The 21,012-nt window shown below is 41.4% G+C and overlaps 1 protein-coding gene across 1 annotated transcript; it reads right to left on the reverse strand.

Annotated features, from left to right (window-relative positions):
* Nucleotides 1–45: 45 nt before the first annotated feature.
* On the reverse strand, nt 46–20,329 carry LOC129776574 (dipeptidyl peptidase 9). Its single transcript, XM_055782297.1, has 7 exons — nt 18,534–20,329; nt 17,909–18,476; nt 17,656–17,850; nt 17,286–17,600; nt 17,004–17,226; nt 16,746–16,938; nt 46–1,086 (listed from the first exon to the last, which is right to left on the reverse strand). The coding sequence occupies exons 1-7, from the start codon at nt 19,691–19,693 to the stop codon at nt 882–884; spliced, it is 2,859 nt and encodes a 952-aa protein (XP_055638272.1). The 5' UTR covers nt 19,694–20,329; the 3' UTR covers nt 46–881.
* Nucleotides 20,330–21,012: the final 683 nt, after the last annotated feature.

Raw genomic sequence — 21,012 nt, forward strand, 5'->3', positions numbered from 1 at the left:
AAAACACATTCGGATATACTAACCAAAAGAATCAAACTCAGAACATTCAGCGCAGATCATTTTGTGCTCAATAAATATATTTTTCGCTCTTCATTTTCACTGCTTTTATGTTTAAGAGTTCCGTCTACTCGCACCGGCAGTTAAGCAAACATGATAAATTTTCTTTATACGCACAATATTTCATTCACTTTTTACTTAGCTTAAACACAAAAATAAGCACTACTAAATATAGCGAATATCCATCTTTCGTCTGCTTCTCCTTTTCGGACTTCCTAAGCCAAATAAAAATATAAAATCGTCAATAAAAATAAATGAACAATCCGTGCGCTAATAATAAGATAAACTAATTTACAATTTCAAAATATACATAGCATTCGATATATTTCCTCCCTATGCATACTGCTGCTGGACAGTCCACTCGCTGATAACATTTCTGACTAAAATCAAAATCGACGTAAAAAGGATACGACTTGTTGTCCAATTGATTCGTTTCGAGTAAAGCTTGGGGCAGCTAGGTGCTTACGCATACACAAGAGAAAGAGTACCGGACGCTTTCTGATATTCTCTCGAGATATCAACCTATAATCTATCTCCTACGATTGGCGAAGAACGATCGGTATAATACAGTGAACGATTTGCTAACATTATTGACTGCGGTTTGTGGTACACGATTGCAACCGTTTTTTTCTTGTCCATCTTTGATTGGCCGACAGGAACATAACAGAACAGACAGATTAATTACTAGTGGCCAGCTTATTATATCAACAATTTACACAAGCAAAAAACTTTTCCCTACACAACACGTACTTTCCCGCAAGGCGATTGGAAAAATTAAGAGGATGCGGCGGCTAAGCTGTAAGTGAATCGTTAATGGGGTTCACTCACAGATGATTCTGGAGAAAGGAGAGTAGCTTGGTTTCGTAGTGCTTACTGGCATCCAGATTACGCAGTGAGTGGCGTTCGTTCGGATAGACCTGCAGCTGGTACGGTTTGTTCGCCTTGATCAGACCATTCACGAGCTGTGATGTGTGGAAGAAATGCACGTTCTCGTCGATCAATCCGTGGATGATTAGCAGACGGTTGTCCCTGTGGGCAAGGAGAAAGAAGATATTGGTCATGCTGAGAGAAAATAACTGAATATACTAAACAAAGTCTCACTTTCAATTCATATGAAATATATGTGAAAGATGCGATGAAATCAGTTCTTGGAAATCTGTCAATGTGTCATGCTACTTACCAATCATGAATTTATAACCGAAAATGTGTTGATGATTCAGATACTTGAACAGAATGAGAGTATTCACTTTTATTGCACCAAGTGAATGAACGAAGCCTGTTGATTGCATATCCGGGCTGAATCTAACAACGGGCAACACGTTTGATGATTGTATACAGCTTTGAACTGCACACATCGTCTCTTTCTACCTATCGTGAATCACGCTATAATTCATCGCGTCATCATTCGGCGCTGGCCTCAGAGTGTAATTATGTACCATTAGCATTCAGGGACCTCTCTACGGCGAGCGGTGAATGAGGGACGATTAAGAAAAGAAAGGTTTCGATTCTCACTGAATCGGTGTTGTTAGTAACATTCTACATGAGTGTGAATTGTGTCGCAAGTAGGATACTATCGTCGGTGGTTTTATTGCCTGACACGCGAGAGTCAATTTTGCTTGCGATATACAAACGCGAATAATATTGTGTTTCGCTAGTGATTTATAGCTAAGGGCGCACTATTAATGACACTAATGAAGTTATTCGTTGTTTATACATATATTTACAACGCCAACAAGATATTATTGAATCCGCTCTGAACAGCATTGGGAAGGGGGGAGTAGCCGAAAAGTAAGTAAAGTAGGAAAACGCAAGGGATATCAGCGTTAAAAATAAAAATATAACCTGACTCCCCTGCTAGGTGTATCTAGTTAGCTGTTCGTTCACCTAGTGCACCCCACTACCTCGGTAACACCCTCTGACACACTATGGATAGAACAAAATAAACTTTCAGCGTCTGAAGCGATCATGATATTTAGGTTCGCATACTTGTGTATCATAAAGTGTCAACCGAAACAGAGTTATCTCGTTCTGGTTTGTGCCAAGATTCGTAGCATGTAACAAGAAGCGAATGCCACTGATTTGACTGATTTGATGATTTCTGCAAGATAATATTTGAACAAACGAAAATGAATTATTCAGTGAAACGATCAATCACCAAACACTGGATGAAACCGATGACTTTTTTGTTGAAATCAGCGTTTCTCAAGCAGAAAAACACAATTCAAATTCATCCGGTCCCTCTTTCATCAACAGCAACGCCAGCTTTGCCCCCTTTATGGATGCTGTGTTCACCGATTAGTTGTGCGAGCTCGTCCATCCTTCGTCTCCATACGCCGTTTGGCGGTATGCGAAGAAAATGAATTATTCAGTGAAACGATCAATCACCAAACACTGGATGAAACCGATGACTTTTTTGTTGAAATCAGCGTTTCTCAAGCAGAAAAACGCAATTCAAATTCATCCGGTCCCTCTTTCATCAACAGCAACGCCAGCTTTGCCCCCTTTATGGATGCTGTGTTCACCGATTAGTTGTGCGAGCTCGTCCATCCTTCGTCTCCATACGCCGTTTGGCGGTATGCGAAGAGGTTTCTTAACACACGTCGTTTGAAGACTCCGAGTCCTCGCATGGCCAACATATCGTGTCTGTAACGGATAACCAGTCTCATAGTCGTTTCATACAGAGAACGCACGACTGCTAAATTTGTTTGGTAATTTGATAATTCGCCATCGGACCTCACGACTGGTATCATTGTCAGTCGTTACCATTTAGCCAAGGTAGACAAATCGGTGCACTAGCTCTAACTCATCGCCGTTGATCACTACACTACTGCCTAATCGGGCCTTGTCGTGCTCGGATCCGGAACCGAACCAGCATGTATTTGGTTTTAGATGCATAATTCCCTGTCCAACTCTCTCTGCTTCGAGCTTAGCTCTGATGTAATGTTCTACTACTGTCTTAAATGTTTTTTTCCGACAATGTTCACGTCATCATCAGATGAATTGAATGAGTTTATTGAAAATCGTTAAGCGCCGCTCGTTTCATAATACCCTAGGGTTCAATGTTGAATAGTATGCAAGCAAATTATCACCTTGCCGAAGCCTCCTGCGGCACTCGAATAAATCAGATACTCCGCCCAATATGCGCACACAGCACTGTATTTTATTCTTCATTGTTTTAATTAATCTGACCAGTCTTTCGGGGGAGCCATTTTAACATAGGATTACGTCTTTCGGGAACATATTGGGGGTACAAATTGAAAAACTAAAACCGATCGCAATGTGAAAAATGTCCAACTTCAAACGCTTATTACTCATTCATTTCCTGATCTCATTTCCATGAGATTTTTGCGTCAATCGATATGGGCACTCCAAAACAATTTATAACATCGAAGAAAATAATATACACCATGTAACTAAGTATCGAACAATTGTGAAATCTAAACCACTATCCAAAAGGAAAACCCGCGTTCTGATTGGTTGAAATCGAAAATACAAGCTCCCTCTCGTACTCAGCTCAGTCATTTACCGATTAATTCACAAGATTTTTGCGTCAATCGATTATGGCACTCCATAACAATGAATAAAAAAATCATGAAACTTACTATCAAACAACTAAAAAATCTCATGCATTATCCAACCGAAAATTCCGAGTTCTGATTGGTCAATTCGCAAAAGCAATCTTTGCCCTCACATCCAGTGCATCTATTTTTTTTTTTATTAATCCGTTTATTTTTACAGGCTCAGTTACATAAGTTTAAAGGAGCCAAACTCTTAACTATATTTCAACTAGCATATATCAACATGTTGTTTCCTTAATTCTATGGTTAATGAAATAGGAAACCGATTACTCGCGGTCGACTCGAGTTTAGAAGGGTGACATATTTTCATTAGGAAAAGGATGGGATGTAAGGAGATGTGTGTTTACACTCGCACTCACATTCACATTCACATTCACACTGACACTTCACACTCAATTCTTAAAACTATCCTTACATCTAATATGTATTTACAATTTAACTTATTCTAATGTTAGTAGGAAGGGAACCGATAGCTCGCGAAGGACGAAAAGGAGGGGAAAAGGATGTATGAACAATCACACTCGAAGATCGATAGATTTAAGGAAAACATATATTTGGGACATGTAATCAAGGTCTAACCGAGCCAACACATCTCTCACTGGCACATTGGACTGCTTTCCTCCAGCCCGAATGGAGTTTTCTAAATTCGATCTGGCGACAAGATACAACTCGCACGACCAAACAACGTGTTCGATGTCGTGGTAACCATGGCCACAACCGCAGAGATTGCTGTCGGCAAGATTAAAACGAAAGAGTAGCGCATCTAACGAACAGTGATTGGACATGAGTCGGGAGAAGGTGCGAATAAAGTCCCGACTCAAGTCCAGACTTTTGAACCACGGATTGAGGCTAACATTAGGGATAATTGAGTGGAGCCACCGGCCCAATTCATCTTCGTTCCATTTGCGTTGCCAGTTTGCGATGGTATTTTTACGAACTAAAGAATAAAATTCATTGAAGGCGATTTGACGCTGATAAATTTCGCCTTCAATTGCACCTACCTTTGTCAGCCCTCTCATTACCCGGAATTGAGCAATGTGAAGGGACCCAGACAAAGGTAATGACATAACAGCGTCTGGTTAAAGCACTCAAAATTTCTCGTATTCTCTCAAGGAAGTACGGCGAGTGCTTTTCCGGCCTCACTGAACGGATAGCTTCGACAGAGCTAAGACTATCCGTTACAATGTAATAGTGTTCAACAGGTCGTGAGGCGACGCTGTCCAGCGCCCAGTGTATTGCTGCCAATTCAGCAATATACACTGAGCAAGGATACTGAAGACTGTGTGAGGTGCTAAAAAATTTGTTGAACACTCCAAATCCTGTGGACTCATTCATAGAGGACCCATCAGTAAATTCATAGAGGACCCATCAGTAAACATATTATCACAATTGACACGCCCATACTTTGCTTCGAAAATCGTAGGAACGATCCCCGATCGATGATAATCTGGAATTCCATGGATATCCTGCTTCATGGACAGATCAAAATGCACAGAGGAATTGATGTAGTCAGGAAAACAAACACGGTTGGGAATATACGAAGAAGGATCAACCTGCATGGAAACGAATTCATGATATGAGCTCATGAATCCAGAATGAAAATTTAGCTCGATCAGCTGCTCAAAATTTCCGATCACCAATGGGTTCATAACCTTACACCGGATGGAAACCGAAGAGATAATAAATTGAAGCGATCTTTTAGTGGGAGTACGCCTGCCAAAACCTCGAGGCTCATGGTATGCGTTGAGGGCATACATCCCAACGCAATACGGAGACAAAGATACTGAATTCGCTCGAGTTTGATGAGGTGTGTTTTGGCAGCTGATTGAAAACAGAAACTGCCATACTCCATCACTGAGAGAATAGTTGTTCGATACAACATAATAAGATCTTCGGGATGGGCTCCCCACCAGGTGCCGGTAATTGTACGGAGAAAGTTTATTCTTTGTTGACATTTTTTACGCAGATACCTAATATGGACCCCCCAAGTACATTTGGAGTCGAACCAGACCCCAAGATACTTGAAAGACATAGCATGAGTGATCGGTTTACCCAAAAGTTGAAGCTTTGGTTTTGCTGGTCTATGCTTCCTAGAAAAAACCACCATCTCTGTTTTCTCCGTGGAGAATTCGATCCCTAGCCCAATGGCCCAGGCTGAAAAATTGTTCAAAGTATCTTGTAAGGGTCCTTGCAGGTCGGATTCGTTTGATCCTACGACAGACACCACTCCATCATCTGCAAGTTGTCTTAGGCTGCAATTTTGTGTAAGGCAATTGTCGATGTCGCTTACATAGAAGTTGTACAAAAGGGGGCTTAAACATGAGCCCTGGGGGAGTCCCATGTAGGAGACCCGACTTACTGTCGAATCCCCGTGAGAAAAATTCAAATGTTTCTCACAAAGCAAGTTATATAACATATTATTCAATAGAGGCGGCAGACCCCGAGAGTGTAATTTGTCTGACAGGACCTCTATTGAAACTGAATCAAAGGCCCCCTTTATGTCCAAGAATACTGAAGCCATTTGTTTTTTTTCGGCGTAAGCCATTTGAATTTCTGAAGAAAGCAACGCAAGACAATCATTCGTCCCCTTGCCCCTGCGGAACCCATATTGTATATCTGAGAGTAGGCCATTCGTTTCAATCCATCGATCAAGGCGAAACAAAATCATTTTCTCCAACAATTTCCGTATACAAGACAGCATTGCTATTGGGCGGTACGAATTGAAGTCGGACGCGGGTTTTCCGGGTTTTTGAATAGCTATAACTCGTACTTGTCTCCAATCATCTGGAACAATATTATGTTCCAGAAACCGATTGAATAAATTCAACAAGCGATGTTTCGCCACATCAGGGAGATTTTTCAACAAGTTGAACTTAATTCGATCCGATCCCGGAGCAGAATTGTTACATGAAAGGAGAGCAAGAGAGAATTCTACCATCGAAAACTCAGAATCAAGATCGCACCTATCTTGTGGTATATCTCGAACAATTTTTTGCACGGGAGCGGAATCGGGACAAACCTTTCGTGCAAAATTAAAAATCCATCGATGTGAATATTCTTCGCTTTCATTCGTTGAAGAGCGATTTCTCATGTTTCGAGCCACTTTCCATAATTTTTTCATTGACGTTTCTCGTGACAAACCTCCCACGAATTTTCGCCAATAAGCACGTTTTTTCCCTTTGATTAAGTTTTTAAATTGATCTTCAAGGGCTAAATACGTTTGAAAATTTTCAGGGGTTCCACGTTTCCGAAAAGCTTTAAATGCATTCGATTTTTCTACATAAAGCTTGGAACACTGGCTATCCCACCATAGAGGTCTTCGACGAATAGTGGAACCTGGGATGGGTTTCGTTTGAGCGCGAACCGCGCTGTCATAGATCAAACGAGAAAGGAAGTTATACTCCTCCAATGGAGGTAAACCATCTCTGGAATTGATGACTAGAGTAATCGCGTCCGCATATTTTTTCCAGTCAATGTGTCTTGTGAGGTCATATGCCATGTTTATAGATTCAGAAGAATTCGACCCAATGGTGATGGAAATTTTGATTGGCAAGTGGTCACTGCCGTTGGGGTCCTGGATTACATTCCACTTGCAATCTAACGATAGTGAATTCGAGCAAAGCGAGAGGTCAAGAGCACTTGGGTTAGCAGGAGGTTTAGGAACACGTGTTGTTTCCCCAGTATTCAAAACGGTCATATTGAAGCTGTTACAAAGGTCATATATCAACGATGAACGATTGTCGTCGTACTGTTCCCCCCAGGCAGTTCCGTGAGAGTTGAAGTCTCCCAAGATCAATCGTGGCTCAGGAAGGAGTGAGCACATGTCAACAAGTTGCTTGCGGCTAACCGCAGCTCTCGGAGGCCAATACAAGCTGACAATACAGAGGTCTTTGCCTCTGATGTTTGCATGACAAGCAACAGCTTCAATCCCTCCAATAGGTGAAAGGTCAATTCGAAAAAATGAGTGGCACTTATTGATCCCCAATAGCACCCCTCCGTATCTGTCATCACGGTCCAACGGTATAATATTGAAATCATGGAAAGAGAGATCATCTCGCGAAGAAAGCCAAGTTTCGGACAGAGCAAAAACATCACAATTGAACTTATGAATTAAAAATTTGAATGTATCCAATTTGGGGATAAGACTATGACAATTCCACTGTAAAACAGTGATATCTCCGACCTCTCTATTTAAATTAGACATCAAGAGAGATAATCATTGCAAGGAGGGGCCATGTTTGCATCAATTGTTGCAAAATTGTCTTTAATACTGGAAGCATTGAAATGACAATGGTTCTGATGGAGTCGGAAACGTTTAAACACTTGAAGATTTGATCCAAAAGGTCAGACAACTTTATAAATCCCGATTGGGAAGTTGAGCTGGACGGAAAAATAGGGACAGTTGGGGTTTTTGATGTCCCCTCGAGTGCTGGGTCGTTCGAAGGTGAACTATTCCCACGGAAGCCAGGAGGAACCTGATTTTGCTTGTCCGCTGCACTCGGTTTTTTAGGCAAGCTAACAGGGGATATCACCGGAGGGACTTGTGATTGAATTTTGGGAGTGGTCACATTTTTGCGCCGGGGATTCCCTTGGGAAATAAACGGTGTACCCCCGTGAGCTGTGTCCGCTTCCATTTCGTCAACTGGCAACGTGGAAAAGATATTGTGTGAGGAGATTGGATGTTGTTGTTGTTGGGCCTGTGGAGAAGCGCCCTTTAAAATTTCCGCAAAAGTGCGTTTCGAGCGTTCCTTTAAAGAGCGCTTCTGTTTCTCCCAGCGACTCTTGTAAGTTTCACAAGCTGAGAGCTCATGTGGGGTCCCCCCGCAATATGGACACTTATGCTCAGTCGCACTGCAGGATTTGCCCACATGTTGCTCTCCGCAAGTGGCACAGCGCTCCTTGTTGGCGCAGTAGTCTGTTGTGTGACCAACTGACTTGCATTTGTTGCAAGTCATGGGCTTTGGCACGAAGAGACGCAGCGGAAGCCTCAATTTGTCCACCATAACGTAGTCAGGGAGGGCGGAACCAGCAAAAGTTACTCGAAACGAGTCGGACGGCGTGAATTTTGTTTTTCCCTCTTCCTGAGACACTTTTCCTAATTGATGGCAGTCCAAAATTTTAACTTTCGTCAAAGGGAGCTTTTTAAATCTGCCATCTCCCTCTTTTATTAATGCGCTCGTCAGACCCGTTTCTGTAATCACCCCCGAAATTTCTACGTTATGGCAGGGCACATAGACGCGATATTCTAGTACGAACCTATTGTCGACAACAATCTCGTTAGCTTGCTTCCGATCAGCCACGACAACACGCAGTTTGTTCGGTAGAACCTTTCTAATTTCGACCACGGAGGAATAATTTTTTGTCAGATCTTTCATGATCTGAATGACGTTGAGCGATTTCCCGTTAGGTTTTGGCCGGAAGAAAACAACCCATGGGCCACATCCAGATGCATCTTCTGGATAGACCTTGACACGCGGAGAGGGGACAACTGAGGGGGAGGACGAGGTCGATTGTTGAGCGGGAGCGGGAACAGTTGGGCTGGGAAGCAAGTTCAGGAGATAATCGAAAGCGGGAGCGGGAGATTGAGGGGGCGAAGTGGAAAAGTTTGCCAATTTTCTTGAAGGGGGCTTGTTGAGGTTGATTAGCTCTTCCTCTGAAAAAACATCGTCTGAGGGGGGAACGCGTTTAAGCGACTTCCCAGTAGTTAGTGAGGAGGAAACATCAGATTCAATGTCGATATCAAGAGGATCGCACTCTGCCATTATGGCAGATATACAAATATACTTTTTCTTTTTTTTTTTAATCCTTAACCTAATATATATATATATATATATATATATATATATATATATATATATATATATATATATATATATATATATATATATATAAACTAAAATACTTGAAGCGCACGGTGCGGATGATTTGTAACGGTGCTCCAATCGAACCACGTGATGATCGCTTGGCACAACAGCAATACGATGACGATGGAACGGCACACGCTCACAGCGCCCGCAGTGGAGGACTTCTCCCTCCCGCTGGTTGTGATTACTTATCACTTCACTCTCGCAATAAAGAAAACACCGTTAGGGCGACACAATCACTTCAGCGAAACCGATAACGGTATTGTTCCAACACAATAACGGACACGAACAACTTTGCGTCCGGCGGCTTCGGACTGCGCGAGCTGACTGATCCAGTGCATCTGCATTCTGTAGAAATTAGAGTACGGGACTGTGTAATGAATTAAGAGTTTGATGTTTGATTTTTTACTGATATGCGTGACATATGTGACATGTTTCTGAAAACCAAGAACTCAGTTTCATTTGTTATTTTTGTTTTGTGGTGTTAAATTTTAGATTTTTTTAAACCCTGAACAATTCAATACATAATAATTTCTGACAATCGAAGCAAGCTGTGGCGGAAATATGTATTCTTTCTTTTATTGATTGCTCCAATCGACACAGTTTGCTTCAATCGAAGCAAGGCAGTATTTGCAAGGGATTGCTAAGATGGCCGCCTTTTAGTAGCCAGCATAGAAAATCATGAGCAGTATTGTATACGGTCGACATTTCTCTCAACCATCACATACTGCTCTTGCGCGAGAGTCACGGCTCAATATGTGTTGCGAATGTGATCAAAAATACATTGCTCGGTTCCAACAGTCTCCTCAGGAATAAACGCACAGCCGCAAACACGACCATCAATTGAACGTTTATATATTCTCTCTTTCTGTCGAACGTACCCAGAAGAGCGGTGAAAATATACTATTTCCATTCAACAATCCTTTAATTCCGGCTAATATGACTGTAGTTTTAATGTCATTTGACATTAAAACTGCAGTGGTATGCATTCATTTCCTCTCTTTATTCTGCATTCAAGCGGAGCTGCACACATACATTAACCTTCTCACCCACACATCCATACACGTTGGATGATATTTAGACGGATTGCTTAGATTAAAGCAACCGTCAAACTCTCCCCTATCAAGTGCGAATGTATTGAATAAACGTTTTAAGCGGTGAGCGTTCCCCGTGAACATTGTTGTTTAATTACGGGTTGATGAATAGCTAATGAATAATATGAAAAAAAAAACGAAATGTCATATGACATTTTTAATTCGACAGTACTTTGACTGTTCATGTTATGATGTTCATTAATGACACAGCATATACGTCTCCATAAATAGTCATACGATGGTAACCATTAGCAAGACTGATCATGAGCATAGAAATCATAACCTAAAATTAAAAATGAAATGCTCCGCGCGATTCTTCAGCTGTGATTTAAATTGCAAATAGTCAAGAAAGCTTCCGGGTGGGTATCTAAACATCGCTTGCCAAAGGGAACTATCCAACGTAATCAAATATTGACATTTAATACTCCAAACATTAAACAATACGTGAGCTCCCTAAGCGCGAGCCCTGTTTTATGCTGCCTATGCTCAATTTGCATTGGATGGGATAGGGTTGCCGGAGACCCGGGTATTTGCTGCTTGGCGAATGTTTCTGCTAACCGCTTTGCTGGTGTTTTGCTGCGACAACAATGCTACCTTTTCTCCAGACAACGGATAGTTTAAACTGTTTAAACGTCGTCCGTAACGAGTAGGGGTGTATCAAAGTTGTTCTTATACGCAGTAGAACTCCCTATAGATGGGTTCACCGCTTGGATTTGGATGTTTGGATGTTCATGGATTTTAGGTAAAATACATTTTTCGAGTGAAAACTATGAATGAGAATCCTTTTTCCTTATCGAAGCAGTATTTAAATGGTGAAACTATCGCGAAAGAAAACTGAGTGTGATTTTACATTATAATAACAAAATAATAGTTTTATACTATAACTAGCTGACCCGGCAAACTTCGTCCCGCCCAAAATTTATTTTTCGTTATCACTTCCACGTTTTCTTACCAAACGCAAGTTCTTGGGACCAATCGCAGAACTGCTCATTGATTGATCTTCTAATCTACCTTTTGAAATTAACACAATGCTCGTGCAAGATTTTTCATCCACTTTCAAATAACATGTTTCTCCGTTACATGGAATAAATGTTTGATACAGGAAATATGATAGAATGAAGACAGCCCTAAATCGAACAATTCCTTTCTCGAGTTTTGCTATTATCAACACATTCGGCGATCCATTTTTATTTATGTAGATAGAAGACGATATAGGAGTGCGTTTTATCATATTAAAATCCATTTCCACTTTCGAACGAAGATCAATTTCATTAGCGCAAACAACAAATGGAAAAATTCAATTCGCATGTGTTCTACAATTACATATTGACAAGTGTTGTTAGCTTGTCAATATGTAATTGTAGAACACATGCGAATTGAATTTTTCGAATTTTCCTATTTTCCTTCATAGTTTTCCGAAAATTTTCAATTGCCATGTTTTATTTTACTCGATTCTATTTTTACAAATGTCAACGGGCCTAACGTTTGCCCTAATCAACATAAATCTACTGCTTTTACTACAACTGTTTGGTTGGGATATGTTTGGTTGAAATACGTGCATTATTTTTATGGGACCCCCTCTCCTCTCCAGAGGAGGAAGAGGTGTCATACCATCATAGAAACATTTCTCGTACCCAAAAACCCTCACATCCCAAATTTGGCTCCATTTGCTTGATTAGTTCTCGAGTTATGCAGAAGTTTGTGTTTCATTTGTATGGCAGCCCCCCTTTAGAGAGGGGGAGGAGTGCCGAACCACCACAAAAGCGTTTATTGATCCCTCTATATGCTATGTTTCATTCCATTGGTTTGTATAGTTCAGAAATTTGTGTTTCATTTGTATGGCAGCTCTCCCTTAGAGAGAGGGGTGGAGTGTCTAACCACCATAGAAAAATTTATTGCAACCTGAAATATCCATGTTTAAGCCTGAGCCCAAAGTTTATAGCAACTTAGGAAATGAATTTCTGATATTCGCATGGCATGAACCCACCGTGCGATTACTACAATCGTTAGCAGCTAGGATACGAAAAATCAGCCCATAAACGATCGATCGTCGATAGGGCCGAAGATAAGAAATACAGAACAGGAGATTAAATATCTATTGTGGTGATAGATAAACTTAAGTCAGTTAGAAATAAAATCTCGAACGAAGTAGTCACCTCTTGGAATCAAATCAACTGTTTAAAATAAACTGTTAGTGATAAATTCAAAAGTCGCGTTTTCTGATTGAAACCGAAAAATAGAAGTGCATGTTCAAACAATCCACATCCCAAATTTCGTTTCATTTGCCTGAATTATTCTCGAGTAATGATCAAGAATCAATTGTTTAAAATGATAAATCGAAATATTTATGATCTTTTTAAAACTAGGGTTCTCGTCTGGTCCTCCATCCACATTAATTATGATTGATCACTCCTTGTTCCTGGGACCAGTTAAAAAGCAGAATTTCGTAAACAATCGACACCATATTCAAGTGTAAGATTTCTGTGAGGGGCATTCGAATGTAATTTGAAATGTTATGAAAATTGACATTATTTTCACATGACAAAAACATTGATTAAATTACAGAAGAATAATTTCCTCAAATTATATTTCATACCTGTTGTCGCACTAAATGCAAAACTTCTATTGGTATCCTTTTGTTTATTCAATTTCAAATTATCGATCTAAATGTCTCAATTCACAATTCATTTGAAGATGAATATAGATGCAACAGCCAGGGCCTTAACAGTTCGGCTGAAAAGTTTATAAGGTAACACAGTAAAACTATTTTTTGTAAAATTCAATTTTATTATTCAACATAATTGCTTTCGAGGACGATACAGCGATTATAGCGATCTTGCAACTTTTTCATTTTTATAGTACTCTTTCGGGTTTTCCTCAAAATAAGCCTCAGTTTCAGTAATTGCTTCATCACCGATCCTCAATTTCCTACCAGCGAGTATTCTCTTCAGGTCTGTGAACAGAAAATAGTCGCTGTGGGCCAGATCTTGGAGAATACGATGGATACCCAATTCATGCAATTTTGCCATCAATACACGAAATTCGGATTTTTCCATTTTTTTCACAATAATGCTGTAACTCACGAACCAATCGACCGATTCCTGTCAAATTTTGACACGTATCCATTGAAAGATGGTGCTTTGTGATAGTCAAGTAGTTTTTTGCAAGAGCCGACTTTTCAGCCGAACAGTTACAATATCACAATTGTGTCTTATTAAATTTCAGGCAAAATCAATAGTGCTACTCTCTCTTGACGCTCAATACAGAGAATATCACTCCACCTTCGTACATTCTCGCTTCATTTCACGTTTCACGGTCAAATGAAAATGAATGGTTCTTATATCGAATGGAAGCGTTTTATTTCGAATGAAAATTTCGTTGGAGCTCGAACCGTATTCGAACCGAAATTACGATGTTTGAGAAAGTTTGAGAAAAAAAATTTTATGTTTCAAACATGGCTTATTTCACGAAAAAATATTACTTTTCAACGTTTAAGTGAAATTTAAGTGGCCTTTATATGTACAGTGGAGTCAAAATGAAGAATTTTTGAAGATTTTGCTTGAATTTTCACCAGGAATTGTTTATATCGATATTGTAGCGAAATTAAGATGGATAGAAATAGGGTGCCAAAAAACAACTTGTAGAGCGATTAGAAAGTTTCAATTTAATTGATAGAAACAATCAAGTTCAATATAAATTTGTAGGATAAAATTAATAATGATACATCAAAAAGACGGGTGGGTAATGTCGGGGACATAACCGGAGTGACGTAGGACTATACAAAGGGGACAGCTTTTGCTAAATATATATTTTAAATATATTGTTTTATTTTCTTCTCCTACGTGAATACCTACCTATCTACCTGAAAAATGGATTAGTTTTCTGTTTACTCTTTATGAACATGTTGGGGGTTCTGAAAAGAACCTTTGGTGTTGTGTTTTTGCTTTTTTTTATACAAACTTTCTCAATTTTTTCTCACTATCTCATAGTTGATTCTTGATTTTTTCCTGGAGGCTTTGTACTTATTAAATGTTCAACGCCGGGCATCTTTTGGCGTATGCACATATCGTACAATCAAAATGATGGCTGTGATAGGGAATGCATAGGTGGTCATCAGCGCGCGTTTTGTACTTTAGCGGTACACGCTCACAGGATAGAGACAAATCGGCAGACTCAATCAAAGGGTCGAGTCCAACGAGACGAACGAATGAGCGTTAAAAGGCAGCGATGGCAAAAAAATACATTCATTACGATTTGTTCGCTCGTTGGATTCACATGCAGTCTAAAAAGGGTCCTTTTCAGGATCACAAAATTATCTTCAATCTAAAGAGTTTATTGTTTTGTTATCACTCGATATCCCCATCTTGTTCGGCTAAACCTTTCTGTTTAGCGATTGCGTTTGCCACTCGCCACAGCTTTCACAGTTGGAAAATTTCCTCCCATCCAGCTTGTGACATGTTGTACAGTAAATTACATTTAATGCGACGTGCCGAAGCACCACTCAGTGTCGCATTGGAGGCGATTTTACCCTGTAATTGAATATTTGCGATGACAGTGGTACAGTGTTAACTTTTAATGTGGGGTCATAATTTGGACCCCGAACTCTATGTTTACAAAAATGTCCAACTAAATATGTCGCATTACAGGTCCGTCCAATTAGCTAAATGTCGAATTAATTGTAAATTACTGTACTTTCAATCTGGAAACAATTTAAGAATTGGTGAAAATTGAATAATCAGGAAAGTCCCCAACAATCAATAAGCTCAGAACAACTTCCAAATTCACATACTCATCATATCCTGGCAAACAAATTATGAAAAAATAAATTTGTGTTTTATTATTATTTTGGATATTATTTTGGATATTATTTTAGAAAGCATTGAACTGTATTTCGTAAACTCTTTTTGAAAGGTTTAATGGCCCTGATAAGCGCCGTGTTTTATGGAATGGTTCCAATTTAGAAAACTTAGTACTCGTGACTTTGAAAAAAAAAACATTTCGAACGCCCTCGATGCCGCCTTCTTCTGGATTTGCCACCAAAGCAGATTGTATAAAGAACAAACTTTCTTCTTCTGCTACTTGCTGCCGTTTTGCGATTGCGTTTGCCATTCGCCACTCGCTGCAACTGCCTGTTGTCTTGATGTCCACCGAACCGAATGTGTTCTGTTCCGAATGCGGGTTTTCTTATCGTCGCGAGCAACTTTGCCAGCTAACTCGCTCACTTCGCCTTTCCCTTCACTTTTCCTCCTTTACCATGTCCAGACATGACTGCTTGGATTGGTTTGTTGATGTGTTGTGATGCGAACCGATGTGGTGTACGGTTTGAATGAGAATGATCGTTACGGCAGCGGAGCGGGGATTTTTAAGCTGACTGGCTGGCTCAAGAATTACGCATGTGTGAGACTGCGACCAATGTTTCGTTAATTTTTTTCTTTTTCCTTTCCAATCGTGCTTCATTCTATTTCGCTGCTGCTCTGGTTGCCCGTTTTGGTCGGTACGATTTGAGGAGCACAAAATGGACCAATCAAAAATGGGCACATAGTGCATTTTGACAATGCTTGATATTCCACAATAATTCAGTTATTTATCTTAAGAAAAATGAAATGTTATTCGTTATGATAGATGCGTAGATATATTTCCTATCAATTGATGCAAAAACCTTTGCGATCTATTGAGAAATGCTCGAGTTATAAGCGTTCCAAATCTTGCATTTTTTCCTACTTGTTCAGTGCCTAGATTTCCATTTCACCCCCTATATATTCCGGTTAGACGTAGTCCTACGTGAAAATAAACCAGAGACTGTATATAATCGAGTACGCGCTGTATAGCCCATTCAAATTATAATGGCTAGGATCGTTTCAATCGTCAAGTGAAAGCGTTTGCTTTCAATTTCAAAAGAAACGGCAGCAAAACGAATACGAAATTGAAGAATCGATGTTTCAGTATATGTAGTGAATACACATGATCAAGATTAAAATTGGCTGAAGAGAAAGGAAGAAGTAAGAAAGTCATTTGCAACTCTTAGTTTCAAAATTGGCAAGCCCTGGCAACAGCTACTAAGAATAATTAAATGGCATGCTTCAATCAAATTTGATTCAAGTCATACGATAATTCCGATCAAAATTAATAGACAAAATTATTAATATACTCACTCATCCGGAAACTTATTGATGTAGTTTAACACCGACCCTGCCGTATAACCGGATCGGTTGTTTTCGGGAAGATCCATATACCGCTCAGTATAGCCTGTATCGTAATACTCCCAACTCGTAACAGGCGCCCCCGCAATGGACAGTTTGAATATCTCCGGATACTGCACCAAACCCATTAAGCTAAGATAACCTCCTAAAAAGGGTGCAAGCGATGTTATCTTGAACGCAAGGTAGCATACAACAATCAGGACAACATACCGTAAGACCACCCATGAATCGCCACTCGATCCATATCGATGTAACCCAACTCATCTGCAAGGATCTTAAGCACTTCCACCTGATCGGCCAGCTCGACAGTTCCCATCCGACATCGGATGTAGCTCTCAAACTGCACTCCCCTGTGGCGCGATCCACGCGAATCAACGCAAACCACGCAGTAGCCCTGAGCTGCCAGCATGTGCATCCGTAGTTGTCTCATGCCCTGTCATAGGAAAACAAGGATTTATTTCTAGTGGAATTTTCAACATTGACCGAGAATACCTTAAATGTATTGCTAACGGTTTGCACCTCCGGTCCGCCGTAAACGTTCAACACCGTCGGATACTTAACACCCAACCTAAAGTCGTGGGGTTTGAACACCATCGTGTAGATAATCTCTCCCGTCGCCAAACGAGGACTGTAGATGGTCGGGTTGTAATGAGTATTTTCCGATGGGCCACCCTCGAACAGGTACCCCATCGAGATCAGTTCTAGTCCGGCGACGTCACCGCTGGCGCCGTTTTGTTTGATGTGTACCAACTCCCACGAGGGTAACGTTTGGGTGTTGCTATACGTCTGCAGGAACATGGTACATTCCTATAAGGAAGAAACGGTTTTTGGTAGCTTCACCACTAGCTATGGATTGACTCACATCATTGAACTCGATCGTAAACGAATACCCGGGAACGGTTAGTATCCGTCCATTCCGGGGTCCATCGAGGCTCGTAACATACAGGTGATTCTCCAGCGGGGTTTGCCGAAGGCCCATATAATATACAAGTTTTTGCTTTTTGTCCACCCAAACGTTGCGTCCCAGCACTTCCCATTCTCCAAACGTAAGTACTGTCTATTAAGGAAATGCATGAGTATTATGGGCATAGGTGCCTACAATTGAAGACACATACCTTCTGCAATATACGCGGTACCAGTGTCCCACAGCTATCCACATTCGTCGTGTCTGATTTGGAGGTGCTCTCTTCGCTTTTGTAAATGTGATTATGATGATTGCTATTGACCGTTTCCATGTCCGAAGAACTGTCTTTGTGATGTTCATGACTAATATTACTGCTACCGTTTCTATAACTACTGTTACTGCTGCAGTTGCCACCTGTGGCAAGACTAGATGTTACCAAGTACAAATGCCGAAAACCAGTCTCTTCCGAGGCCCAGATAAACTGCACGGTTTTATCATTGATTTCGAGGAATTGTAGCACATCATGCACATTCACCCAAGTGTTGGATGTTTCCGAGTAGATCACTTGCATGGGTTGCTTGTGTCGTTCCACTTGGGTCATCCAGTAGTCATTGGGGGAAACGAATATCGCGGATTCTTTCGCGCTCATCGCTGCTGTACTGTTAATTGCCCCCAGGGGTGACAGCGATGAGCAGCTGTATCCCTCGCAAAAATTGTCCAACGGAATCAAAACCAAATCCAATCTTTGCTGTACACGATTAACCAGTTGAACCCAAACGCTGAAAAAAATTGTCTCTAAAACTTATTCAAAACGAAATAAAGCAGCCACCACTCACTATTTCGAATCCGGAGTCCAACCAACTCTCACAACGTATTCAAGCCAGGGAAAAACAGAGTTCAGAGAACTTTGCAGCTCCTTGGTACACACCTCCTTGATTTTTAGCGACTCCGACAGCCGAAATTGAACCAGTTTCAGCTTGGATTTAGCGTTAGCTGAGCCTGCTCGCGGAAATCGATATTCCTCGTAATCACCGCCAACGGACTGAGACGACGGGAACGTGTATAGACTTACGTCGCTCTCATCCACCTCCTCGTACACTATCCGATAGATCTCATCGGTGCTGCTCGGTTGCCACCAGAAGCCCTGATAACGGCTAAACTCCTCCTGCATCACATAAGATGGGATACCAGCTGAAAACGGATCCTCCGAGAATGATCTTCGTCCATCGTGAGCATACGTGAGACGCTCGCTGTGACCGCTGAGGGTATGAATAACCCAAATATCGCCATCACAAACATACGCAACAAGGTCGGAATTCTGGGGGCAGATCTGCGGGTCGATGGCGGCGGACCGCTGGAAGATTCGCAATTCCGACGGAAACAGCGTTCCCTCTCCGTACCCAGTGTCCAAACACTGGTACAAGGTATTACATGCAGGGAACACAATTTTGCCACTAGCTTTATGAATTTCATACGACGTAATGCCCCATATCGAGAGACGTTTCCGTTCCAGGAGCAGCTGAACCTCGCGCGAATTGTTCACAGACAAGTGGGAAATGATCGGCTCAAGCATCGGATGCCATTCGAGTCGCATAGGGGCACGATTGTCTGTTTCACTAGCAGGCACGTCAGCATAGAAAAGAACCGTATCCCATCCATTGGACGCGGGCAGACTGAGAAAGTAAACCCGTGTGCGGCCATCCGACAGAGTTCGAAAGTTAACGTTCATAGGCAGTAAGCTGACCAAGGATGCCATCTGGCGCCTCATATCATTAACAATCGTTTTGAGCTCCGACCACGATTTCTTCTGGCTGCTCCCAACGCCACTAGCCAAAGCATTGCGTTGCACCTCGTGATACGGTTGCCCGTTGGAGTCAGGAGCGTTGTCATCGCCCCCGTCATCACTGTCGCGAATACTTCGACTATCGTTTGCTGACGTTCCGGCAGACCCACTCATGTCGTCGCCTCCACCACTCCCGACACTGCTGCCATCCATCTTCTTCCTGATCTTCGCCCAAATCCTGCTGGCTTCCTCCAAACTGGCGAACAGTGCTAACAAAATCGGTAGTACGCGGGTAAGGCTTAATTCACCCAGCTCGATCTTCTCGAATCCGACGGGCCTTTTTTCTTCCTGCACCGCAATTAAAAATCCTAAGAGATGCGAGATGCTCACCAGCACAATTGTACGCTGCGTTTGTCACAGAGCCAAACTAGCATCGCCCCAGCCAGAGATTCATATCACAAAGTAAAAGTTCTCGCAGAAGCTGCTATCTACCATTCTTCCTTATCAAAATTTGCTCCTCTCCTCCTTTTGACAGACCAAACAGTCTTGAACTTTGGCACAACCAGCAATTGAGTGTTTTCTCTACGCCCCGCAGTTTTCTTCCTTCTTCGACATAGAGAAAGAAAAACCTCTTACGAAAATCTAAAACCAATTGCACAATAAAAATAATGCAACCTCGCCAGCATTCACTTTCGCAGTCGACAGCCGTGATTTGCGTCGGTCGGGAGGAAGGAAAATAAGACGACGATGCTGACGACGATTTGCAACAACTTTCTCTTTTCGATGCAGAGTTTTGCTACAGAGTTCCAAGAGACTGTACGATATTGTTTTTTTCTTGCCGTTCTTCTTTCTTCCAATTCGACTGCGAGTTGACGTTTCGCAGCTGCACGCCGAAGAGGGTGTGCCAGGGTTGAAGCGCGTGAGTGATTGCAAATCGAATTCGAATCTTATTTTACATTTGATCTAATATCAAAAATGTTTGGGATATCAATTTCATATCCCTAATATTAACCTTAACTTAATCGAAAGACCCCTGAACAGTTAGCTGTCAGTACAGCGGAAGCTTATATTATTCTATTTATTTTAGAACTGTACCTCAAAGAGAAAACATGTGTTTTATTAAAACTCGTTAATTAAAGTAAGTTGTTGGTTTTTCTTTTTGTTCGATTCCGTTACCACTGCCCGAATTCCCATTAGGTTATGGGCCCAGTGAATTCGCGAGTGTCGGATTAGTTCGTTATTTGAATTGTCGCGTAGAAAAGAGTGTTTATAGAAATGGAAAGAGAAGCTGAAAATGCGCGTGTTCCGCAATTCGACGGCAGTAATTGTCCCTCGTGGATGTTCCGTATGCAGGTGGTGCCGGAAGAGCACGAACTCGCCAAGTGCCTACAGGCGGAGCTGGAGGAGTTTGATGAGTACGTTGGAAGCAGGAAAACACGAATGCCGTGATGGAGTTAAAGGAGAAAGCTGCGGAAAAACGACGGAAGAAAGTTCGTCGTTGCAAGTCTCTCCTGATTTCGCGGATTCATGAC

Source organism: Toxorhynchites rutilus, chromosome 3 (genome assembly GCF_029784135.1).
Source record: "Toxorhynchites rutilus septentrionalis strain SRP chromosome 3, ASM2978413v1, whole genome shotgun sequence".
Lineage (NCBI taxonomy): Eukaryota > Metazoa > Arthropoda > Insecta > Diptera > Culicidae > Toxorhynchites > Toxorhynchites rutilus.